Source organism: Peromyscus californicus, unplaced genomic scaffold (genome assembly GCF_007827085.1).
Source record: "Peromyscus californicus insignis strain IS unplaced genomic scaffold, ASM782708v3 Scaffold_2__1_contigs__length_46816999, whole genome shotgun sequence".
Lineage (NCBI taxonomy): Eukaryota > Metazoa > Chordata > Mammalia > Rodentia > Cricetidae > Peromyscus > Peromyscus californicus.
In genome coordinates this window covers 33329846-33356909 of record NW_026294540.1, presented here as the reverse complement: position 1 = coordinate 33356909, position 27064 = coordinate 33329846, and the positions used below count along the sequence as shown (strand labels likewise).

At 49.1% G+C, this 27064-nt stretch overlaps 1 protein-coding gene across 2 annotated transcripts in view; it reads right to left on the bottom strand.

Annotated features, from left to right (window-relative positions):
- Snx8 (sorting nexin 8) overlaps nucleotides 1–24530 on the bottom strand; it is a 61066-nt gene extending 36536 nt beyond the window's left edge. For both annotated transcript variants that reach the window (XM_052754224.1, XM_052754225.1), the window contains exon 1: nucleotides 24400–24530. In XM_052754224.1, the coding sequence (XP_052610184.1) occupies nucleotides 24400–24493 (94 nt within the window). In that variant the 5' untranslated portion in view covers nucleotides 24494–24530. The remainder of the gene's footprint in view (nucleotides 1–24399) is intronic.
- Nucleotides 24531–27064: the final 2534 nt, after the last annotated feature.

The following is a 27064-nucleotide window of genomic DNA, read 5'->3' as shown; positions in this document are numbered from 1 at the left end:
CCACATGTGCACCATGGCACATGGATTCCGCCAACCATAAATAAATGGATAAATGTAATAGAAAAATTTCTAAGAGGTAAGCACAGTGGCACATACCTATAATCCCAGCACTCAGCCAACCCTCTCTGCCTTGTGGCTGTGTCTCAAGACATGAGCTCTCAGATACTGCAGAGGAAGGGGGAGTCAGATTCTGAGGCCAAACTGACCATACAGCAAGACCCAATTTCAACACACACACAAAGGAAGACATAGTAGCCCTCACCACCCAGCAGGCCTGCACCACTCTGCCAAGAACACAGCAAGAATCCTTCCAGTCCTCCAACATCCCCTAGACAGGCCCCACCAACCTCATGCGCTCCCTACTCCAACCATTCTGGAACAAACTACTTTACTGTGGGGCTCTCAGCGGGCAGGCAGTGTGCCTCAGAATTAAATGACACAGCACAGCTGAAAATAGCTGGTGAAAATAAAACACTCAATAAACGTCACTGACTTCCTTCCAGATTTATTACCCTCCAGTCCAGAAACATTTTGTGAAGCCACCAACAAAAACTTGGAAAGTGTTCCCCCAGAAGCCATGACTGGTGGTTCAGCCTGCTTCTGATAGGAGCTTCTTGGGAAGCTCAGTCAGAAAGATCACAAGTTCAAAGCCAACTTGGGGTAGATATAGTAAGCTCAAGGCCAGTCCTGTCTCAGAAAGTACAAAGTGGACTGGGAAATGTAGCTCTGGTAGAATGTTTGCTTAGAATCCTCCAGCAAGGGGCTGGAGCGGCACGGCTCAGTGACAGAGCCCCCGCATGCACAAAGCCCTCGGTTCAGTACTCAGTACTAAATAGAAGAGATGTCCCCCACAGCAGAGCTTTTGCAGGTGTTCACTTCCAATGCTGGGGATACCTTCCAATGACATGGGAGTCTGTAAAGGACTCACAGACTTCTCCTCTCTGGAGACTTCCCTACCCTAAGAGCAGAGGAGCCACTACAGAAGAGCTAAGCAGATACAGAACAAGCAGGTGTGGTGGTTTGAATGAGAATGCCCCCAGAGGCTCATATGTTTGAACACTTGGCCCTCAGATGGTGGAACTGTTTGGGAAGGACTGGGAGATATGGCCTTATTGGAGGAGGCATGTCACTGTAGTGGGCTTTGAGATTTCACAAGTCCAAGCCTTTCCCAGCCAGTCCTCTCTGCCTCGTGGCTGTGTCTCAAGATATGAGCTCTCAGATACTGCTCCAGCATGCCATTCCTTCCAGCCTGCCACAATGCTCCCCACCACGATCGTCATAGACTCACCCTCTGAAACTGTAAGCCCCAATCAAATGCTCTCTTCTAGAAGTTGCCTTGGTCATGGTATTCTGTTATAACAAGATATAGAAAGATAACTAAGACAAGATCTAAAAACAGGGAGCCATCCATCCCATAGGCAGTATGAAGCCATGTGACCCCCAGACAAACGGGAAATGGAGACAGACAACCAGCAAAACTCAAGATGTTGTGATTCCCTGAGTCAGTTACCCACTAATGGACAAAGTAATGACCCCAGATGGGTACTGTAGTCACAGCTGCAATCCCAGCTGAAACGAAGAGGTTTATGAGTTCCTGGCCAGCCTGAGCTACAAAATGAATGAGGCCAGCCTTGACTACACAGAGTCCTGTCTCAAAAACAACAGCAAAAGTAATGAAATACACACACACACACACACACACACACACACACACACACACACACACACACACTGTTCTTGTTTGTTCCCAAGGTTCTTCCTGCTGAATGTTTAGACAGTAACTTGGTAATTGAGGAGTCCAAAAGGTTCAGCAGGAGCAAACAGGACATTCCTTGTAAACCATGCCACAGCCCTCTCTGTCATTTGCTGAAGCAACTCTTTCACAAATGCTGACTACAGCACAGCAGTCCCAGGCCAGAAAACTTCCTGCAAGGTGTATGGTATACACAGGGACAGGCAGGCAGCTCACTAGTGCTGCTAGGAGGCCAACCCTGCTCAGGACCACACGACTCCAGGCTGAGCAATGGAGGGGCTGCTGGAGACGTCCCCAACTCCTTGTCGGAAGGACAGACACTCTTCACCACGGAAAGTTCTCTTAGAACCATCACAGGCACCATGTGGCTGTTTCCTGTAGGCTGAACCTGATCATCACAGTCTGGACACACAGCGGCTGCCATGAGACTCAGCCTACTGACATGGTTCCACGGAGGGAGAGAGACTCAAAAAGCTCAGCAGTCTTCAGGACCCTCAATAAGGCCCTTCCCTACCCAGGATCCCAAAGGTTTAGACTAGGTCTTGCTGGTGTAGCCCATGGATTGCCCAGGCTTCTGGAACTAACCCCAATAAACTCAACCAGTTCAGCAAGAGGGGCTTGGATGGAATCATTCTTTTGGTCCATCAGTGCCCTTCCAAAATGAACTACAATGAAGTTCCTATGTCTAGGCTTGTCATGGTGGCAAACGTCTTTAATCCCAGCATTTGGAAGGCAGAGACAGGTGGATTTCTGTGAGATGGAGACCAGCCTGGTCTACATAGTGAGTTCCAGAACAGCCAGAGCTATGTAGAGAGACCCTGTCTCAAAAATAACCAAACAAAAAGTTCCTAGTTCCTATGGCAGCCTAGGAAAAGGCACACTGACCAACAGGACACTTGGTGTTTGTTCTCAAAGAGGTTGTGAGGTTCTTCTGTTTGGCTTGGTGGGAGAAGGAACTGACTGCACCTTCCTGCAGACCCCAACTTCAACGCTGTACGAGGGGGCAAACTTCAGCTGTCAGTTCACTACCACAGAGGAGAAGGAAGGCCAGTGAGAGGTGGCAGAGTCCCAGAGCTCACGACTCCAAACGGGCTACATTAGAATCACCTGGCTCTCCTGGAATTCACTCTAAAGACCAGGCTAGCCCCAAACCCAAAGATCCACCCACCTGCCTCTGCCTCCTGAGTGCTGGGATAAAGGCTGCCACCACCACCACCACCTGACAATGTTTGTTTTGAGGCATTTGACAATCCTCTTGTCTCAGCCTTCCAAGTGCTGAGATTATAGGCATGTGCCACTATCCACAGCTCTTTTTTCTATTATTTTGGGTGTTTGAAATACTTTGTGATTAGAACAAACATAGAGACATTTCAAAGGTAGTTAGCAAAAAACAATGAACAGACTGAATGAAAAAGTGTTAAGAGTGACTATTTGCGTGGCTAGGGATTTAGGCGGTTTTGTTGTTTTGCAGAAAATCTGAAAATGTGTTCTGCAGACATATGGAAACACACTTGATAGTTGAAAAGCAGTCCAGATGGAGTGGGGAAGTTGGCAGTCTCCATAGACGGCGGGGCTGGAGGGATTGGGTTGGAGGTGCTCATGCAGGCTATGGAAGGGCTGCCTTCTCTCCCTTTCCTGCAGTGCGGGCTGGAACCCAGGCCTCTGCAGGTGCCAGGCAAGGTTTCTCATAGTCCTCTTTTTTTTTTTTTGAGATGGGATCTTATTCTCTTGCTCAGTCTGGCCTCAAACTCCTGGGTTCAACAGATCCTTCGGCCTCAGCCTGCTGGACTGAGGAGCAGCTTCCTTGGTGCACTTGCTTTAAAGCTGGTTTTGGGGTGGGCCTGGCTTCAGTGGCACAGTGCTTGCCCGGTGTGCAGGGCTCTGGGTGCCAGTCCCAGCAATGTAACAAACACAACCAGGAGTGGTTTAGGCAGCATCCACACAGGGGCAGGGGGCCTGGGCTGGAGTCGGTGGCCTCTAGATGGAAGACGACTGCTTCCTGAGTCCCAGGGCATCCTGCTGTCTCCTGGCCCCAGAGCTGCTGAACTGTCATTTCTGAAGCTGTGGTCATGATAAGGATGAGGAAACTTCTGCTCCCATTTCCTGAGGACAATTTGTTTATTTCAGAACTCAGCGCAAAGGTTTTTGTTTGTTTTAATTTTATTAAAGCTAAATAAGTTTATATATATGTGAATGTTTTGGTCAGCATGTACGAATGCACACTGGGTGCAATGCTTGCTACCTGTACAGACAAGAAATGGGAGTCGGATCCCTTTGGCCTTCAGTTACAAATGGTTGTTAGTCATCACGCGGGTGCTGGGAACTGAACTTGCAAGGCTGTTAACCATTGACCCATCACCTTTCCAGCCCCTCAGAGAAGTTGCTAAATCAAAAGTGCAGTTTCATGAGCTTGAGAAGGAATCTGCTTGGTGAATGCTGAGAACATCTCCTACTCCATTGCCTAACCTTTCCCCAACCCCCTCCCTCTTCTTTTGATATATCTTGTTATATGGCCAAGGCTGATCTTAAACTAAAGACCTTCCAGTGCAAGTGCTTCACTGAGCCACACCCCAGCCCCTCACTGGGGGATTCTAGGCAGGTGCTCCACCACTGAGCCACACCCCAGCCCCTCACTGGGGGATTCTAGGCAGGTGCTCCACCACTGAGCCACACCCCAGCCCCTCACTGGGGGATTCTAGGTAAGTGCTCTACCACTGAGCCACACCCCAGCCCCTCACTGGGGGATTCTAGGCAGGTGCTCCACCACTGAGCCACACCCCAGCCCCTCACTGGGGGATTCTAGGCAGGTGCTCTACCACTGAGTCATACCCCAGCCCCTCACTGGGGGATTCTAGGCAGGTGCTCTACCACTGAGCCACACTCCAGCCCCTCACTGGGGGATTCTAGGCAGGTGCTCTATCACTGAGCCACACCCCAGCCCCTCACTGGGGAATTCTAGGCAGGTGCTCTACCACTGAGTCACATCCCAGCCCACTGGGGGATTCTAGGCAGGTGCTCTACCACTGAGCCACACCCCAGCCCCTCACTGGGAGGGGGGATTTTTAGGTAGGTGCTCAACCACTGAGTCACACACCAGCCCCTCACTGGGGGATTCTAGGTAGGTTCTCTACCACTGATCCATACCCCAGCCCCTCACTGATTCTAGGCAGATGCTTTGCTCAGCTATATCTTCGGCTTTCTTTTTACTTTTAGGGATAGTTTCTCACTAAGTTTCCTGGGTTGCTCTTGAACACACTCTGTGGCCCAGTCAAGACTTGAACTTGCCATCCTCCTTACTTAGTGATTTCAGTGCAGGAGTTACAGATAGGAACCACCACACCAGGCTCCTCCATTTCATCTCATTTCCATGCAATTGTACTCTGACATGCTGCTGTTTATTTCCCCAGTCTGGAAAATAAAAGCCTGCAGAAGTGTTTAGGAGCACCTGGTCACTGTTAAATGTTGGGAAAGTGTGTAGGCCTGGTCTTCAGTTGCATTTGTCTGTCCTTGACACTGGTTGTCAGTCTATGGCCTTAGGGCCAGCAAAACAGCAGTGTCTAGGAATTTATGTGGAATTCATGTTCTTAGGCCCATCCTAGGTCTGTAGGCTACGAATCTCCAGGTGGGTGGGAGCAGCCATGTGTGTGAACAAGCCTACAGTTCTCTGAGACAGGGTTTCTCTGTGTAGTCCTGGCTGTCCTGGAACTTGCCCTATAGACCAGGCAGGCTTCAAACTCACAGAGATCCTCCTGCCTCTGCCTCCCATGTGCTGGGATTAAAGTGTGTGCCGCCCCTGCCCGTGCTTTTGTTTTTTAAAGTAACAAAATGACTGACTAACACTTCAGCTCTCTCTTTGACCACCACCGCCATGGGACACATCTCTCACAGGTTGGCCTAGTCTATTTTATACAGTGTTGTCAGAGCCTGGGTTCCAACCTCCTCCTCCAGCTTGAAGTTCACAGGTCACACACAGGGGATGCAGCCTGTCCCTTCCATGGATCCTGCCATACAGCTATGGCCCACTGGTCACTCATTCCATGCCTGCTGGGCATCTGGGTAGTTCCACTGCCAATCTATGACACATGCCACTGCTGAGAATGTTCCAGAACATGGCTTTTGTGGACATATGTTGCATGCACTTCTGTTGGGTACATAACACAGGCGTGAGTGTACGTGCCGGATCACAGCTCTTGCATATGCTCAGCTTAGTAAATATTTCCAGTTTTCCTATGTGACTCAGCCAATCTACACTCCCTCAAGCAACAGGCCCAGCTGCCTCCCACTTGGGCCAATGCTCAGTATTTTCTATCTTCTTTTCCTCAGTCTGAAGACATATACCTTTTCCAAAACTTAGAATCAACTAACTTACAGTCTTCTCTTTACTGAGGATTGAACCTAAGGGCTCACAGGGTAGGCTAGTGTTCTACCAATGAGCCACACCCTCAGCCCCTCACTTGGGGATTCTAAGTAGGTGCTAGACCACTGAGCCACACCCCCAGCCCCTCAATGGAGGATTCTATGGAAGTGCTCTACCACAGAGTCACACCCCCAGCCCCTCACTGGGGGATTCTAAGCAGGTGCTCTACCACTGAGCCACACCCCAGCCCCTCACTGGGGATTCTAGGCAGGTGCTCTACCACTGAGCCACACCCCAGTCCCTCACTGGGGGATTCTAGGCAGGTGCTCTACCACTGAACCACACCCCAGTCCCTCACTGGGGGATTCTAGGCAGGTGCTCTACCACTGAGCCACACCCCTAGCCCCTCACTGGGGGATTCTAGGCAGGGGCTATACCACTGAGTCACCCCAGCCCCTCACTGGGGGATTCTAGGCAGGTGCTCTACCACTGAGTCACACCCCAGTCCCTCACTGGGGGATTCTAGGCAGGTGCTCTACTACTGAGTCATACCCCAGCCCCTCACTGGGGGATTCTAGGCAGGTGTTCTACCACTGAGTCACATCCCAAGCCCTTTTTTTAAAACTTTTTTTTCAAACAGGGTTACACTTATAAGCTGCCCACACAGGTATAAAACTTGCAAGTCCTCTACATCAACTCGAGTAGCTACAAGCCAGCACCACCATGTCTAGCATAACTCCTGGGCTTACTGCAATCCTTTTTCAAGTGCAGTGCATACACACTCTACAGTGAAGTCGGAGTCCTCGTAGCGGATCAGAGCTGAGGGAGCACCACTGGGCTTCACTCTTAGCCAGGCCCAACAACTGGTCTCTGCTACTATAAAGGGCATAAACACCTCAAATATACCACATTCTGCTGTGATTTCACTCAGTGCTCAAGATCAACTCTAAGGAAATACAAATTTGTTTTTCTGCCAGTGGGCTTTTATAGGTCACAGGACCGATGCCAGATTCCCAGAAGTCAAGTATCAGACAAGAATATCCTCAAAGACGCTGTTCATGGAGGGACCAAGTACTCTCATGAAACACAGTGGAGGAAAACAAACCAAAAACAAACAAACAAAAACTCCTTATGTAAAAAGAGGCAACCAGGCTGGGATGTGACCCAGTGGGTAGAGCGCTTGCCTAGCACGAATGAAGCCCTGGGTTCCATCCCAGCACCCCTCCAAAAGGGTGAGGTGGTGCACACCTTATAATACCAGCACTCCACCGCCCAGCCATCTGGCAGGGGGACGCTGGAAGATCGGGAGTTCCAGATCAGCCTGGGTTACTGGAGACGCTGTCTCAAAAAAGAGGAGGACGCAGAAGGTGGGAAGAGAACAGGAAAAGATTAAAAAGGAAAAGGGGAAGAGAAAGGGAAAAGGAAGAAAAGAAACCATGAGCACAGCTTCCTCACTGAGGACGCCAGGCTGTCCCCAAGGACACCAGGTCTTAAACAAGGCTTCCTCAAGTCCCCCGCCATCCCTGACACACAGTGTTCTTTTCCCTTGACAGCCAGTAAACACTCCTCTGCAGCTCCCTCCAATTCAGCAGCCTCACCCCTGCCCTTGGCCTGAAGCTTTGGCATAGCTGTCTCCTCTACCCAGAAGGCTCTCCCTACCCACCCACCTACCCCCCCCCCCCCACTGGACCAACTTCCTATCCTCCTCAGGTTCCTGGCTGTGAACATAGCTTTCTCTGTGGCATTTTTATTGGTAACGAGTATGGTTTACAACATCAACATCCCCAGCACAGCACCCCCTGGCTCTGATTCTTTCCAGCACATTCTAAGGTATATTTTTGATTATTACATCTCCTGACTGCTGTGTGGTTCTTGTGAGAACATCAGCTCTGCAAAATGGAGGTGTGTGTTCACTGTGTTCAGTCACTATCCCAAGTGCCAGGAGCTGGAGATGTGGCTCCATGGATAAAGCACTTACCACATAAGGGTGAGGACCTGAATTCAGATTCCCAGAACACAGAAAAGTGGGCACAAAGGCCAGCCTCCATAACCCCCATGTTTAGGAGGTAGAGACAACTCCCCAGAGCAAGCTGGCTAGCTAGACTAGCCAAATCAATGAATTATTTGATGGTGGTGGGGAGGACCAACTATAGAAATGGTTCAATGAAGCAAGTGCTTCTTGCTCAAGAATGAGGACTTGAGTTTGATCGCCAGCACTGAGGGAAAGATGGCAGGTGCGGTAGTACATGCTGAGGAGACTCAGATGGGAGGATTTCTGCTTGACAGCCAGCCTAGCCCACTGGGTGATCTCTGCACCAGTGAAACCACGCCTCAAGAAGAAAAAAATGAGGTGTGTGACACTTGAGAAACAACAATTGTTATACATATGCATGTGCACACAAATACACACAAACACATGCACTTGAACCTGCATACACAAGCAGGTATTCACATATGAACAAAACAAAATATTTTAAAGACTTATTTTATGTGTGTATCTGTGTGCATGTCCATCTGTGCACCACGTGTATGCAATGCCCAAGGAGGTCAGAAGAGGTGTTAGATCCCTTAGAGCTACAGACTTGCTAGCTGCCATGCGGGTGCTGGGAACAGAACTCCAGTCCCTGGAAGAGTGACCAGTGCTCCTAACCACTGAGCCATCTCTCTAGCCACAATAATGTGTGTGTGTGTGTGTGTGTGTGTGTGTGTGTGTGTGTGTGTGTTTTAACTAAAAGAGAAAAAGATGCCCAGTCCACAGCAGATGCTCAATTAACACACTTGCTGGATAAATGAATGCAAAGTAATAATCTCAAGCAAGAAAGTCGCATAACTCAAGCAAAGAGTAGAAACTGTTACCATGGTAACAACTGCACATCCAACACCAACACATCTCATTCAGGGTTTTGCTAGTGATGGAAACTGCCTTGGTGAGAAGCCACCACAGAAGCTGCTGACACAACAGTGGTGAACCCTGAGACCATGCCCCACACTGCACTATGAGCCCCTGCATCTGCTCTATCCATTTTGCCAAAAGAGCATAAGGAAGAACCCTGATGATGTGATGCTGCAGTGTGCCACAGAGACAGCTAAGCAACAGAGAGCAGAACCATGTGCTCCAGCAGTGGCCCCACGTCCTTACTGGGAGGGAAGTATCAGCAAGGCTTGTGGGTGCCGCCCCAGACCCTGGTGCTCATTAGCTGTGGAGATTTGATCCAAACCCTGCAACTTCAGTTCAAACACAAGTCCAAGGAAGGAAGTGCTTCATCTACTGATCTCCCTTCATAGCCCTCAACATTAGGCTGAGTCTTTTTTTTTAAAGAAGGGTAGTGGGAAAGGCTTAACCTCAAACTCCCTATGTAGCCCAGGATGGAAATTCTGATCCCCCACCTCCTCAGGGCTGAGATTACAGGCACCACACCTGGGTTAACATCGTTAACATGGCTAGGAACAGAACCCCAGCTTTAAACAAGCCAAGCAAGCACCCTACCACCAGAGTCCCAGCCCAATCCCAGTCTCCTGCTGGAGTCCTCCTTGGTTTGTCTTGCTCATGGCTTTCCCCCTTTCCCCTAAATCCAAACCTACGTAGACTCTGGCTTTTCAAGACCACCTAACGTGAAACCAGCACAGAATGTGCACCCAGAAAAAAACGTCATCAGCACCCAGCCAACCCTCCACCCCAACAACACACACAGAGTAGAAAATAGATCACAGGGGCTGCAGGGATAGCTCAGTCAGTTAAGTGTTCACCATAAAGCATGAGGACCAAGTCCAACCCCCCGAAAACCCACATTTGAAAAAAAGCCCAGTGTGGTGGTGCATGCCTATAATTCCAGCACTGAAGAGGCAGAGCCAGGAGGATCCCTGGGCTCAATGCCTAGACAGTCAGGTAATCTCCAGATTTAGTGAGACCCTGCCTCGAAAAATAAGGTGAAGAGTAACTGTAGAAGACACCCACTGTTGCTGGGCAGTGGTGGCACACGCCTTTAATTCCAGCACTCGGGAGGCAGAGGCAGGCGGATCTCTGTGAGTTCGAGGCCAGCCTGGTCTATAAAGCAAGTTCCAGGAAACGCACAAAGCTGCACAGAGAAACCCTGTCTCGAAAAAACAAAAACAAAAAACAAAAAAAAAGAAAAGAAAAAAAAGAAGACACTCACTGTCAATGTCTGACCTCCATACCCACATGTGAACACGGACACAAACACACACACACACACACACACACACACACACACACACACACCCCTCTGGATGTGGTGATGTGGTGGTGGACATCTTTAAATGCCACCTTTCAGGAGGCAAAGGATCTGCGTTTGAGGCCAGCCTGGTCTACAGAGTGAGTTCCAGGATATCCAGGGCTACACAGAGAAACCCTGACTTGAAAAACAAAAACAAAACAGGATCACAGCTGGGCTGTCGGCTTACACCCACTACGCCAGCAACGGGAAGGTGGAAGGAAAAAGACCTCAGTTCGAGGCCAGCCTGGGCTACAAAGCGAGCTCAAGGAAAGCCTGAGACCCTGTCTTAGTCAGGGTTCCGTTGCTGCCAAACACCGTGACCAAAAGGCAAGTTGGGGAGGAAAGGGTTTACGTGGCTCACGCTTCAGCATCCCTTCTGGCCTCTGCAGGCACTGCATGCATGTGGTATACATACACACACGAAAAACAACCATAAATTAAATAAAAAACAGGGGCTGGGGAGATAGCTCGGTTGTTAAGAGCATGGCTGCTCTTGCAGAAGACCCAGATTTGATTCCCAGCGGCCACAAGGCAACAACTACCAACCATCTATAACTCCAATTCCAGGAGGCCTGACGCCCTCTCCTGGCCTCCACGGGCACTGCATGCATGTGGTGCACAGACATTCAAAAAGGGAAAACGGCCAGGTACAGTGGCCCATGCCTTTAATCCCATCACTCCAGAGCTAGAGTCAGGCAGATCTCTGAGTTCAAGGCCAGTCTAAGCTACATAAAGAACTTGTTTCAACTCCCTCACCAAAATATTTCAGGAAAAAGAACTTTAAAAACTGAATGAATAAACAGTAAGTGGTGCCGATGAGATGGCTCAGCAGGCAAAGAAGCCACCAAACGTAACAACCGCAGTTCCTGGGACCCACAGGGGAGAAGGAGAGACCTGACTACCTATATGCATGTGGTGCGTGTCTCTCTCTCTCTCTCTCCCTCTCTCTCTCTCTCTCTCTCTCTCACACACACACACACACACACACACACACACACACGCAAACTAACACACAAAGGCACGTGTACTTTTTTTTTTTCGTTTCTGGAGACAGGTTTTCCTGGCTGTCCTGGAACGGTAGACCAGGCTGGCCTCAAACTCAGAGCTCTGCCTGCTTCTACCTCTGCCTCTGCCTCCCAAGTGCTGGGATTAAAGGTATGCACCACTACCACCCAGCAAGTATTAATATAATTTTAAAAGTTAAAAAAACAGCCGGGCGGTGGTGGCGCACGCCTTTAATCCCAGCACTCGGGAGGCAGAGGCAGGCAGATCTCCGTGAGTTCGAGGCCAGCCTGGGCTACAGAGTGAGTTCCAGGAAAGGCGCAAAGCTACACAGAGAAACCCTGTCTCGAAAAACCAAAAAAAAAAAAAAAAAAAAAAAACCAGCCAAGCTGCAGCCATGACTGGTGGCTCAGCATTTAGAGGCTGAGGCAGGAAGATCAGGAGTTCCAGGAAGCAAAAGAGAAGCAGACTACCCCTGGCTCCAAGGGGATCCACTGACTGACTACAGAGTTTCCTGAGACCTGCTTATGAAACTTGTGGTGGGCTGGGCAGAGCTGTGCAGAGCTGTGCATGCCTCTAATCTCAGCACTCAGAAGGCAAAGGCAGGGGGGTCTCTCTGAGTTTCAGGCCAGCCTGTCTACATGGTAAAGCCTTGTCTCAAAAAAAAAAGTAGGAACCCACACATGCACTGGAGAACACACACGCGCGCACACACGCACACACACACACACACACACACACACACACACACACACACACACACACACACAGACTTCCAGGCTGGTCAGTAGCCAGTCCTTCCAAAGGTCAGTACAAGCACACAGAGCACAATGGGGAAAATTCGTCCCAGGTCTACCTTGGCTGTGATGAAGTGCAAGTGCTGGGCTGGAAACATCATTCTGATGAGTTCTTGAAACTCAAATCAGAGGCAGGAGGCAGGCCTAGGCAAAGGGTCCTGGATCCTGCTCCCCCAGGAACTACCGAAGACTCTTTCTGGAGACAGAGTCTGAAATGTACAAGCTGGCTTCAAATTCACTCTCAAGTGCAGGGATTATAGGCATGCACCACTACCATGCCTAAGCCATAGGGTGCTGGGGATGGAACCCAGGGCCTTGTGCATGCTAGGCAAGCCACACCCCCAGCCACCTGCTTCTCAAAGGACCTACCAAACTTCAGCTCATCTTGGAAGCACTCGCCCACGAGGAAGCCCAGTGGCACCCTTCCAGGGTTTAAAAGGGAAGGACACTGTTTGCCAGTGTGGGGACCTTGGAAGAACTGACACACTGTGAGTTCAAAGTTCACAAAGGATCCTTGTCTCTCTAATCAATCTGTTCTCAGTTTGCTAAGGTTTTTTTGGGATTTTTCCTTTTTTCCCCCTCCCCAAGCAGTGTTTCTCTGTGTAGCCATGGCCGCCTGGAACTCACTCTGTAAACCAAGCTGGCCTCGAACTCACAGAGCTCTGCCTGCCTCCGCCTCCTGAGTGCTGGGATTAAAGGTGGGCCACCACCACCTAGCGCTCGCTCGCTCTCTCTCTCTCTCTCTCTCTCTCTCTCTCTCTCTCTCTCTCTCTCTCTCTCTCTCTCTTTCTCTCTCTCTCTCTCCCCTCCTCCTAAGCTCTGGTTGATGAACTCTGAAAGTCACTCAGGTTCTCTGACACAAAAGTGAAAATATTCTAAAACATCTCGGAACCATCCACGTCCTACTGAAGGCTACACAGGAAGCCCACCTGAGCCACCACAGCGGACCTAGGCATGGTGGCACAGGCCTATCTATAATCCTAACACATGGAGGCTGAGACAGGAGATCCAAAGAGTTCAAAGTCAGCCTGGGCTCCAGTGACAGGCCGTCTCAAAACGGAGCAGGGAGGGCATGGAGGGAAGTGCTGGTTTTGTGGTTCTGTGGTAGAGTGCTTGCCTAGCATTCACAAAGCCCTGGGTACCATCCTCAACACAGCATAAATGCTGGCCCCTATCTGTATTATCAAGTGGAGACAAAAGGGTGGATCAGGAGTCCAAGGTGACCCTTGGCTACACAGTAAATTCAAAACCAGTCTGGGCTACATAAGTCCCCATCTCAAAAAACAAAAAGCTAGGTGCTCCTAGAGAATACCCAGCAGGCACTGGGAATGTCATTAGCCAAACACCACAAGTCGGAATCCATTTACACAAGCCTTATTGATCTGTGGCAGGAACATGAAAGCTAAGGCAAGGGTCTCTGCTTTCCACTGCCGGAGGCACAGGCAGCCCAAGAATACAGTTAACCAGAATCAGAAGGCCCTAGAAATCCACACAACAAATTAGGAACTGGGAATATGTTACAGAAAGGGAACTACTGAGTCAGATCCTCCCCCACACCCACATCGGCACAAATGTGGAGACTGAATTTTCCATCCTAAGGTAGATGTCTGTCATCTGACACTCAGATACCCTGAAACTCCAAGATGAGCTAACCAGAGCTAGGTTGGGGGAAGTGGAAAGCATAATTCATTGTGGGGAACTTGGCCAGCGCCTCCCAGAATTCAGGAAGTGGTGGCTTGCTCTGGAGAGGCAGCCAGCCAAAGACCCACACGCAGCCCTGCTGGGCACCCGGCTCTATGCCTTGTGCCTGCTGGCCAGATGCATGGCTGTGCCTAAGTTGGTGGCCAACTGGAGAGACTAGCACCCGCTCTGTTGGGTGCGCTTTTGATGTGGCCTTTCATCATGTTAAGAACATTCTGCTCTGAGGAGTGGGGTGCATCACACCTGGGCTTAGGCAGTATACAGAATGACAATCATAGCCACCATCCCCCATCAGGAAGCCAGGTGAGGGGAGATCCCAAGCCTCTCCATGAGACACTAGTCAGTGAGTTCAGGGTAGATTAAGTCACAAAAGTGGAGCACAGGACAACAGCCCATGTCCATGGTAGTCAGGAACAAGAGTACCCACACTCCTCGATACAGCCAGACACCTGCTGTGACCCCTGGGCTACCACTTACCACAGACCACCTTGCACTGCCATTTCCTCACCTGCAGTGAAGCTTAAACTGTTCCACAGGGGAAGCACACCAGAGAACCCCAAGGAGCACCTGCAGCCCTTAGAAAGCCCACTCACATACCTGAAAAGCCTCCCACCAAAAGCCCTCTTCCCTGGCTCCCCAAACCTAAACAGTGCATGGGACCTGTGGTGGTTTGAATGAGAATGGCTCCCATAGGCTCTTATGTTTGATGAACCAGGCCCCAGTTTGTGGAACTGTTTGGGAAGGATTAGGAGGTGTAGCCTTGTTAGAGGATATGTGTCACTGGGCAGGAGGATGCTCTGAGGTTTCAAAAGACTTGCACCGTTCTGTGTGTGTGGTGTGTCCGTGTGCCCCTGTGTGTGTGTGTGTGTGTGTGTGTGTGTGTGTGTGTGTGTGTGTGTGTGTGTGTGTGTATCCATCCTTGCCTCCTACTTGCAGATTAAGATGTGAACTCTCAGCTGTTCCTGCCACCATACCTTTGTTCCCCCATCACGGACTCTAACCCTCTGGAAACAGTAAGCACAATTAAATGTTTTCTTTTATAAGTTGCCTTGGTCATGTGTGTTTTGTCATAGTAATAGAAAAGTGACTAAGACAGGACCCTGCCTTGCTCTCTCTTCTGCTCCTGCCCTGCAGTCCTCAACTCCCATCCAGTTCCAGCTTCAGGAGCCCAGCTCCCCCATCTCACAGATCGCCTGCTTCTGCTGCCCTAGTGCTGGGATTAAAGGCATGAGCCACCATGCCTTTAGAGTAGTACAGTAATCCATTCTGAGCTACCAACACTATGCCACTGAATAGAATATTTCAAAAACAACTTGACAGTAGAGCTCAGCTTGGGACTCGATTGGTATAGCACGCACTCGGCACACAGCATGCTCTTGGTTCCAGCATCACAAAAGGCAAGCCTGGTGGTGCTTGCCTCTGATCCCCACACTTGGGAAGTGGAGGCAGGGGATCAGAAGGTCAAATCATCCTTGGCTACACAGTGAGTTCAAGGCCAGTCTGGGCCTTGTACATAAACCCCTATCTCCACCAAATAAAAAATAAAGATAAAATAAAAAACCTACTTAGCAGCGCAGAAAAATATCAGTGGAAAGAAACAGACTGTGAGAGCATATATCCCGGACACAGTGAGGACAACTTCATAAGCTGCACCGGAAACTAGGAACTGCAGGAGGATTCTACAGCCAAGCTAAAGTGCTGAGGGATCAGAGTCTCTGGAAAATGTCTGTGCTGGCGGTTCTCTGCGCTTATGCAACATTTCCTCAAAGCACCAATTCCCATCCAGCATTAAGTGTTACTGGGTTCTGATCACAACTCACCCCTAAGACTCATACAGTCAACACTTCCCAGGCACAAACCAGGCTTGGAGGATTGTTGGAAAATGACATAATTGTAGGGATGGGGAGGAGGCTGGTTGGTAGAGTGCTTGCCTAGCACGCAGGATGTCCTGGGTCCTGTGTCCAGCACCATATAAACCAGGAGCCAGGGTGGTGCATGCCTGCCATCCCTGACTCAAGAAGTGGAGCCATGAGGATCAGGAATTTACCAACAGCTACACTGTGAGTTTTGAGGCCAATCTGGACTTCATGAGACCCTGTCTCAAAAAAATAAATAAAATATAAAAATAAAAATAAGCCGGGCATTGGTGGCGCAGGCCTTTAATCCCAGCACTCAGGAGGCAGTGCCAGGTATATCTCGGTGAGTTCTAGGCCAGCCTGGTCTACAGAGTGAGATCTAGGACAGGTGCCAAAATTACACAGAGAAACCCTGTCCCAATAAATGAATATAAACAAATAATTTGTATATCTTCAGAGAATCTACCAGACAACAGCTTCCTCAGCAAACATCACGAAGCCACTCAAAAACACTCCTAGGAGCTAAAAGACCCCTACCAAAGCCCACATTGTAGAAGCAGCAAAATGCCTTCCACAACCCGTGGACTCGAACGGCAGCAGCTGAGCTGGGGGTGGGGGGCTGCAAGCCTGTCATCCCAGCTACTTAGGAAGCTGAGGCAGGAGGACTGCAAGTCTGTAACTAGCTACACCAAGCTGAATTCCACACCAGCCTGGGCAAAGTAAAGAGATCCTGTCTCAAAACAAACAACAGACAGAAGGGACGCTCAGTTGGGGAAGTTGTGCCCTGGGATATGAGAAGCTAAGTTTGAAGCCCACCCAGCACCAAGAAAACCATCTGGATGTGGCCGTGCGTGCCTGCAATTCCAGCACCAGGAAGGTGCAGACAGGAGGCTCCCTGGAGCTAGCAGAGAGCCAGCCCAGCTGACTCAGCCTACTCCAGGCGGTTCTCTGTGAGAGACTGTGTCTCAGAAAGTAAGGTAGAGAGGAGCACGGTAGGATGCACCTTTCATCCCAGCACTCTGGAGGCAGAGGCAGGATCTTGATGAACTTGTGGTCAGCCTTGTCTACATACTGAGTTCCGGGCTAGCCAAGGCTACAAAGTGAAACCCTGTCTAAAACAAACAAACAAAAAAGGTGAAGATACACAAAGAGACCCAACATTAGAGTCTGACGCCCAGGCATGTGCACCCACACCCTTGCATAGATAGGCATACACATCAACATTCAAATGTATACACACACATACAGGCATATTAAAATGACAAAATGCAAAAAGACAGCTGGGATGTCACTCAGAATCAGAGCCCTGGCCTAGCATGCACAACACAGTGTGTTCAGTCTCTAGGACTGGGCTGGGGCTTAGTCAGTGGAGGCTTGTCTAGCATGTGTGAGGCCTTGGGTTCCATGCCCAGCACTGCACACCAGATATGATGGTGCATGCCTATAACCCTAGCATTTAGGAGGTAGATTTAAGAGGATCCATGGGTTCAAGGTCAACCTTGTCTACAAAACAAGGTTGAGATCAGTCTAGGCTCCATGAGATCAGTCTAAAATCAAAAAAACCACTAATAAGCCTGGATCTGATTCTCCAAGAGCTAAGACCATCATTTGCCTCCAAACACATTCCCAACACCACCCCTCCCTTAATTGTAATTCACTAGTGATTCTGCAGAGGGAACTGGGAAGTCAGGCTTCAGAAGGCCACAAGGCTCCTTAGGTCTCATCCCATCTGCAGCTCCCAGCTGTGCCCACATCACTCCTTCCTGAGGGCTCTGCCCACCACCCTGGCACACAGCACAGAAAAACATGTCTTGTTTGTGCTTCATTTTTCTCAGGAAAAAAAAAGTAACACGAAAACAGAATTCCCCTGCTCGGAATACATCACTTTCTGCTAACCACAAACTCTGACAAAGTCTGTTCTACATAATAGAGACCTAGTTAGTTCCTCTTTCTTCAGATTGGCACATTTTACCTTGCAAATTGTGTGTGTGTGTGTGTGTGTGTGTGTGTGTGTGTGTGTGTGTGTAAGTACGGTCTCATATAGTCTTATAGTCTAGGCTTGGCTTCTAACTAGATGAAGACTAGCTGTGAATGTATGATCCTCCTGCCTCCACCTCGCCAGTACTGGGATTAAAGGTGTGCACCATTACACCCAGTTTATTCAGTACTGGGGACAAGACCCAGGGCTTCCTGAAAGCACACAGCCAACTGAGCTACATCCCTACCCAAGAGAGACCAAAGACAAACTTGGGGATAGGCAAAAGACAGTAGTAAATTGAGCAAGTACAATGATAAATACATATAGAAATGTTACTAGAAACTCCATTATTTTGTATGCTATCTAAAACAAGTAATAATAACTAAAAAAAAAAAGACCAGGGCTGGAGAGATGGCTCAATAGTTAAAAAACACCAGTTAGGGCCGGGCGGTGGTGGCGCACGCCTTTAATCCCAGCACTCGGGAGGCAGAGGCAGGCAGATCTCTGTGAGTTCAAGGCCAGCCTGGGCTACAGAGTAAGTTCCAGGAAAGGCGCAAAGCTACACAGAGAGACCCTGTCTCGGGAAAAAAAAAACAAAAAACAAAAAACAAAAAAAACAAAAAACAAAAAAAAAAACCACCTATCTGGTAGCTCACAGCCACCTGTAACTCCACTTCCAGGAGATCCAATGCCCTCTTCTGACCTCCTCAGACACCAGACAAGCATGTAGTATACATATATAAATGCAGAAAAATACCCACACACATGAAATTAAGTAAACCTAAAAAAATTAAAACATAAGTTATCAAACTAAAATATAGTGCTGTCTTTTAAGAGACATATGATAGGGGCTGAAAAGATGGCTCAGTGGTTAAGAGCACTGGCTGCTCTTCTAGAGGACCTGGGTTCAGCACCTACATGGCAGGTCATAACTGTCTGTAATTCCAAGATCTGACACTCTTTTTTTTTTTTTTTTTTTTTTTTTTTGTGGTTTTTCGAGACAGGGTTTCTCTGTGTAGCTTTGCGCCTTTCCTGGAACTCACTCTGTAGCCCAGGCTGGCCTTGAACTCACAGAGATCCGCCTGCCTCTGCCTCCCGAGTGCTGGGATTAAAGAAGTGCGCCACCACCACCCAAGATCTGACACTCTTACACAGACATACATACAAGCAAAACCCCAATGCACATAAAATAAAAGTAAATTTTTTTTAAAAAAGTAACAACAAGATTAAAAAAAGAGAGATGATAATATGCAGTTTTCTTCAAACGTCTAGGCCCCTCCTGTATATCAGGCGTCATTCTAGGTGCTGAGATGTGAAGATGAGTGTGTAAAACAAGAAGATGGATGCTCTTAATGTGAGCAGCCATTTCAAGGGTGATTTAACCACCATCAACGACACACATCCGAGGTGACAGCTCAATGAACTGTGACAAGTGCAAATACCCAGAGAAGGAAATTCACCGAGGCAAGGAACTGAGGGCCAGGGAGTGTGAGCCCAGGTAAGGCAGTAACCGGCAAAGGCCAGGGGACCTGACCACAGGGGACAGGAGGATAGCTGCTGGCTGGAATGTATGGAATGCCATCGGAAGGAGCCATGCTAACACAACGGAGACCAGACTCCCCTGGATCTCCTGGACTAAAGTCCCAAGGCTTGCATAAAGCAGGGTCTAGACACAAGCAGCAATGTGCACAGTCTGTATGTGTACGCATATATAGAGATCATATGATGAAGCAAGCAGACTGTGCTGGCCAGCAGCTCTGAAATGAGATCGCAGGCTGCACCAACACAGACCAAATTGCTCCAGTGATTCTGAGTATTTATTATTTCCATATTGCTAAGGATGCAACCAGGTCCTTGTGTATACTAAGCAAGTGCTCATCCACTGAGCCACAGCCCCAGCTCCACTGAGGTTTTCTTTCTTTCTGTTTTTAATTTTGTGTTTGCATGCATACATGTATGTGCAACATGCGCGTGCCTGCGGAGCCAGAAGAGGTTATTGGGTCTCCTAAAACTGCAGTTACAGACTGTTATGTAGCCATATGGGAACCAAAAATCTTCCAGGGATCCTCTGGAAGAGCAGCAAGTGCTCTTAACTGCTGAACCATTTCTCTAGTTTTAAGTGTGTGAGTATTTGGCCCACATGTCTATGCACCATATGCATGCTATTCCCAAAAATGACAGAAAAGAGTGCTGAAACTCTTGGAAACAGAGTTACAGACAACTGTGAGGACCCATGTGGATGCTGGTGATCGAACCTGGGTCCTCTCTCTAGCCCCGCTTTTTAAATGGATATTAATGTCTTTATTTGTTGGAAAGAGTGAGATAGGGTCTCATGTAGTCTTGGCTGGCCTGGAGCTTGCTATGTAGACCAAGCTGGCCTAGAACTGACAGGAACCTATCTGCCTGTCTCTACCTCCTAAGCGTTGGGATTAAAGACATGCACCACCACACTGGGACCAATGTCGTCATTTTTTAAATGGTTTTTATTAGATTTATTTATTATCTGCGGAGGAGGGTAGAGGCGCGCCACAGTGCATGTGTGGACGTCAAAGGAAAACTCCTGAGACTCACCTCTCTCCTTCCACCATGAGGGTTTCAGAGATCAAACACCGGTAGTCAGGCTTGGCAGCAGGTGCCTTTATCCATGTAGCTACCTCTCCAGTCTTAGTTTTTGTTTTGAAGAGGGTGTCTACCTGCAGCTCCTATTTTTTATTTTGTTTCGTTTTTAAAATCTCATGACTGGCACCACAGATGGATACCACCACACTGGAACCTGATACTTTAACAGTTACAATTTCAATACACAAATCCACAAGGAGAGAGGGAACTGGGAAGATGGCTCCATCAATAAGGTGCTTGCTATGCATATGAGACAGCATGGCAGTGTGTGCCATGTCCCAGCACAGAAGGGATTTCTAAAGGAGGCTGGCAACCCGTCTGGCCAAATCAGCAAGCTCCAGGTTCAGTGAGAGACCTTGTCTCAAAAGATAGGGTGGGAAGCTGGAGAGATGGCTCGGGGGTTAAGAATCTTTGCCCTTCAGTCATGAAGACCTGAGTTCAGATCCCAGCACCCACATATTAAGTATGGTGTCCCACAAACTCCACCAAGGCTAGCTCCAAGGGATCTGACACCCTTTGCTAGCCTCCGAGTGTGCACAAGCAGACACATACACATAAATGAATCTTTAAAACAACAATAAAATGGAGAGCAATGGAGGAAGAGACTCGGAGCACACCAGGAGGAGATAAGGAAACTGAAATTCTCTATTCATCAAGGCAATCGAAATTAAAACAAAAAGAAAGTATTCTCTTGTTTTGTTTTGGTTGGTTGGTTTTTCCAGACAGTTTCTCTGTGTATCCCTAGCTGTCCTGGAACTCACTCTATAGACCAGGCTAGCCTCAAACTCTGAGATCCTTCTGTCTCTACCTCCTGGGTTTTGGGATTAAAGGTGTGCGCCGCCGCCGCCGCCGCTGCCGCCACCACCACCCAACTAAATAAAATACTCTTAAATGCCCGTGGTGGTGGTGGCGGCGGCGGCGGCGGCGGCGGCGCCGCATGCCTTTAATCCCAGCACTCAGAAGGCAGAGGCAGGCAGATCTCTGTGAGTTCGAGGCCAGCCTGGGCTACAGAGTGAGTTCCAGGAAAGGCGCAAAGCTACACAGAGAAACCCTGTCTCGAAAAAACAAAACAAAACAAAACAAACAAACAAACAAACAAAAAAGCCTCTTAATTCTCTCCATCCACCCCATATGGGAATCAGACACGGGCCGTCCAGGCTTGGCAGCAAGTCCCTCTGCTGGCTGAGCCATCTCAGCAGCCATCCACACAAACTGTACAAACCCTAGGATCTGGCAAATCCACTCCTAGGATGTCCTCTTGTGATGGGCAGGAATAAGACCCCAAAGATGTCTACATCCTAACCCCAGAACCTGTGACTTTGTTGCCTTCACTCAGCCAAAGGGAATTAGGATTTCAGTGAAATTCCAGGTTGTTCATTAGCTGATACGAACGAACATATGGAAGTGATAAATCTTGATTTTCTGGGTGGGTCCCCCATTCACAGGGGTCTTTAAAAGTGGAAATAGACAAAAAGAGAGCCAGACAAGACAACATGAGAGAGGCAAGACAACATTAGGTCTAGAGAAAGGAGACCATCAGCCTTGGGCTGTGGCCACTTTTACAGTCCGGGAAGGCGGGCAGATGAACATTCCCTCACGGCCTCTGGAGATTGAGACACCTTGTTTTTAGCCAGAGAAACTCGCTTTGGACCACTGACTTCTGGACACACAAGGTGCAGCTGTGTGTGGTGGCATGTACCTACAACCTCAGCATTCAGGAGACAAGGGCAGGAAAACAGGAGGACTACAGGTTTGAGGCCAGCCTGAGCTACATAGCTGACCCTGTCTGAAAAATAAACAAATACGGATGGAGGTTGTGGCCCATGCCTTTAATCTCAGCAATCAGGAAGCAGAGGCTAGAAGATCTCTGTGAGTGCAAGACCAGCCTGGTCAACATAGTAAATTGAGTTCTTTTGTTTTGTTTTTTGAGACGGAGTTTCTTTGTGTAACAGTCCTAGCTGTCCTGGAACTGGCTTTGTAGCCCAGGCTGGCCTCAAACTCACAGAGAGATCCACTTGTCTCTGCCTCCCCAACGCTGGGATTTATGGTGTGGGATGCTGCCACCACCCTACTTGTAAATTCAGTTCTTACAAAGGGCAATCTCCTACGGAGTGTGCAGTTTACCCTTCAAATAAACAATAGCGGGAATATGTGCTGAGAACCACAATGAACACACTTCTTCCCTGGCCACTCCAAACCTCTACAAACACGAAGATACCACAGCCCCTGCATGACCACTACCGGCGGCTCTGAAGTGTGGGCGAAGACAGAAGAGGAAATCGGCTATGTGCCCAAAAGCCACACTAGTTATTCCTTTGAGGTGTCAAGAGCCAGCCGACTATGAAGGTACATGCTCGTAGGCAAATGAAGAAGAGGATGAGGCTGGAGGAGTGAAATCAAAATCAACTTGTTGCCTCAGCCTATTGCCTCTGAAGTCCTATCTATCCTGAGGACCAGGTGAGAGGGTGCCGTGGTTAAGGGCATTTACCACACAAGCTCAACCACCTAAGTCCAGTCCCCAGAACCCGAGTAAAAGTGGAAAGAGAGAACTGACTCCACAAAGTTGTCCTCCGGCTGCCATACTCCCCACTGCCACCCCGTGTCAGGCTACATATGTCCACATGCATGGCATACCCACAACAATAGATTTTCTGAAGAGTTATTCTCAAAGGTGTTCTGATTCCAGCTCACCTAGCCAATGCCTCCAGGACACACTCCAAGTTAGTTTCTCCCAGAAGATAAGGAAGATTTTCGTCACCACTTCACCAGATTGGTGCCAATTTCACATAGGATGAAAGGACAAGCTAGGTTCCACCAGACTGAAAAACCCATTTTTCAACTTACGTGGCTACCAGGATGGCCTATAAATCATGAAGGGCTACATGGCTGTGACTAATATACAAGTCACACCACTGCCCAAGGGAGCTAAACTACCTGTCAAAAATCCAGGCAAAATCATTCCTAATGTCAGCCATTAGCTGAGTTCTGCGTGAATCAATATGGAAGATGCCAAATTTGCCAAGAGATCGCCTATCAATCACCGCTGTTACAAGCCACTACAACTGCTTTAGGAGTCAGGCAGGGGCTCAGAAGTTAACAGCACACACTGCTCTTGCAGAGGACTGGCGTTTGGGTCCCAGAACCCGTGCTGGGTGGCTCACAAGTGTATGTAACTTTGGCTTCAGGGGAATCCAATACTTCTGTCCTAAAAGGGGACCAGTGCCCCCCCACACACACACAGTTAAAAATAAGTAACTTTTATTAAGGCAGAAGTAGCCCCTAGATCAAACAGTCTCTCATTCTTAAAGCACCCTGGTAATATACATACATTGTGGTTCCAACATACAACCTCAAGAATACAATGTTTTTTGGCCCATGCCTTTAATCCCAGCATTCCAGAGGCAGAGACAGGAGGTTCGAGGTTACCCTGGTCTACAAAGTGAGTTCCAGAACAGCCAAAGCTGTTACACAGAGAAACCCTGTCTCAAACAACAACAACAAAATTACAATGTTTTACCCAACAAGACCCAAAGACTGCAGACCAACTCCAAGCGGAGTTCCACCTAAACACCGCGTCTCTCCTTCCATCAAAGGCGTTCATTCATGTCTGCCCTCCCCTGGGGTTAAAAGCTATCTTTACCCAAACCTATCATCCCTAGAGACTAGAGAAGACCCTGACTTTCCACCAATGCTCTGGATGGCCATGCTCAGTGACACCTAGCCAGACCTGGCTGAAACCCACCAGGCCTAGCTCCAACCTTGTTCCTCTGGCCACATGGATGCGTCCTCACAATCCACAAAGCCGAGAAGCCAAGGAAAACAGTCTATATCGAAGATACATCCCTTACCCTGGGCATGGTCACACATGATCATTAACCACTCTCTAGACCAGCGTTTGCAAGGTGGGATCAGAAAAGATCAAGGTGCAACTCCACACGACCGCGCACTACCCGAGAGCTGGAGAGAGGCGTCCCTGGAAGCAGCGGGAAGAGGTTAGCCCCAGGATGTTCCCCACCCCACCCCGGGTCAGGCGAGGTGTGGCACGGACAGGTGGTCGCCGACTGCGAGATGCCTGGTTCTCCACGGAACCGCGTGCCCTACCTGTCGCCGGAGGATCCGCCTCCTCGTCAGCCTCCGCCTCAGCTGCCGCAGCGACTGCCGGCGAGGGCAGCGGGTCCATCGCGCGGCCAGTCATGTGAGCCCGCGAACCCACGTGACTTCCTCCCGCGCCCGCCGGCCAGCCCCGCCCACACCAGCTCTGGTCCGGCGCGGCCACGCCCATCCCGACCTCGCCACGCCCCTCTGAGAGTCCCAAGCATTAAGGCCACGCCTCTGTCCACGGGCCACGCCCAAACCACGTGGCCTCGGCCTGGGCTGCGTTTTGCTGCTATGGTCCAAGGCTGAGTGCTGGCGCGTGTACCGTCCAAGCGGCCCAGCGCCACGGCCCGCGCAATCCCCGCCCTCAGCCAGCGACTGTCACTGGTTCTCTTTCCCATTCACTCATCCACTCTGCTACTCATTTGCGCATTTGCTGGCCCACATACCACATGCTAATCCACTCACTCGCTCTGGCACCCAGGTCCGCGGACAGGCCCTGTAATGGGTGTTAGGGACACTGAAGTGTTCTAGTACCTTCTAGGATTTGGAGCGGGTAAGCTGGCCAGGGAACAGGTGCCCTGACTATAATAGGACTCTTAGAAGATTACTGATGAGGAGCAATATTCTGTAATTGTTTGCAGATAACCAGGCCATTCTGCTCACTGGGGATCGAAGCCATAGGCTCACACATGCTGAGCTAGTGCTCTCTCTACTGCTGAACTATAGCCCCAGCCCTTTATTATTCATTCATTCATTCATTTTAGTGCAAGAGGTTCATTGAGGGAGGAGGAGAGTGAAAGGCCGCGTTGGAATGGGGACATGAGAGAGGCAGGCAGGCAGACACAGAGGTAGACAGAGAGACAAGATGAAGAAGAGAGGCAAGAGAAGAACAAGAGGGATAAGAGAGGAAAGAAGAGGCAAGGGAGAAAAGAAGAGGTAAAGAGAGGATTATTCATTTACTTATATGTATATGGCTATTGAGGGTTTTGTTTGGTTTTGTTTGAGACAAAGTCTCTCTACATAATCCTGGCTGTCCTGGAACTCACTGTGTGGATCAGGCTAGCCTTGAAATCCTGAGTGCTGGTGTTGAAGTTGTGCACCAGGACCCCGAACTTTATATATTTTGACCCAGGGTTTAACTACCCAGGCTATCCCTGAACTCACTCTGTAGTTAAGGCAGACCTTGAACTCACCATCCTCCTGCGTCAGTCTCCCAAGTACCTGGATTGAATTATGTGACACCAGGCTTGGCGCTCCGAGCCCACAGGAGCAGTGTCTGGCCCCAGGACTGGAGGGGTGAGGCCTGAGTTGGGAACTGTAGGGATGCATCAAGGATGAGTGAACTGGTCTCCCTCCAGAACTAAAAGCAAAGAGGAGAATGCCTGGGTGGCAACATAATTCAATACCAGACTTGGGAGGCAGAGGCAGGTGGATCAATGTGAGTTCAAGACCAGTCTGGTCTACATAGTGAGTTTGCGGACAGGCAAACTTATGTAGAAAGACTCTGTCTTAAAAAAAAAAAAAAAAAAAAGTCTCGGGCTGGAGAGATGGCTCAGTGGTTAAGAGCACTGAGTGTTCTTCCAGAGGTCCTGAGTTCAATTCCCAGCAACCACATGGTGGCTAAACCACTTGTAATGAGATCTGGTGCCCTCTTCTGGCCTGTAGGGACACATGCAGGCAGAATACTGTATACATAATAAATAAATAAATCTTTAAAAAAAAAAGTCTCAAAAGAAAAGCAAAGGGGTGGGGGAGGGGATGGAGAAGGGCTGGGGAGATAAAGAGGGTAGGAGGAGGACTCCATCAGGAAGGGCCTTATTTACACAATAGAGACCTTGTCCCTCCAGACATTGTGGTCTAATAATTTCCACTGAATGGGTTAACTCAGAGCTCCCAGGCCCAGAGCCTGAGATTGGGTTCAGTCTCCTTGCTAGTACCTTTAAAGCCTGGGCTGGACTGTGGCTGCTAGACACTACGTTCTCTTCATATTCCAGGACTACAATATGTGCTGTGTAGAAGGATAACAGGGCCACAGACCTTAGCACAGCTGACTCCATGATGGAAATGCTATTCAGGCTGTAAAATTCAGCATGTAGACGGCACCACCTGCCAGAAAATGAAGACCTAATCCATCCAAGTCCACAGTTCTGGGGGGTCTCTAAATGTACTAACCTTGCTTTTTGGCTTCTATAGTTCCACTTCTGGCTAACTGCTCTTTAAGGAAGAATGTCAACCCAGGACATGGTTTTTGTGCTTCAGAGCTCACCCTGAGTAGTACATGGGGATACTGAATACCCAGCGTAGTCGCTAGGTGGCTAATAAAGACTTCCTATTGGCTTAAACCTATGTCCGAGTAGTCTTCTCCGGCAAATGCCCCCAGCAGAAGAGGTGCAGACGTTTAAGCAGAAATACCTTTGGGCTGAGCACTTTTTTTTTTTTTTTTTTTTTTTTGAGACAGAGTTTCTCTGGGTAACAGCTCTGACTGTCCTGGAACTCAATTTGTAGACCAGGCTGACCTCGAATTCACAGAGATCCGCCTGCCTCTCTCTGCCGTGAGTGCTGGGATTAAAGGCATATGCCACCACTGCCTGTAGAAATAATTTTTTATGCATGAAGATTTTTGAATGTTTTTGGAAACAAGGACTCTGATAATGGTCCAGGCTAATTG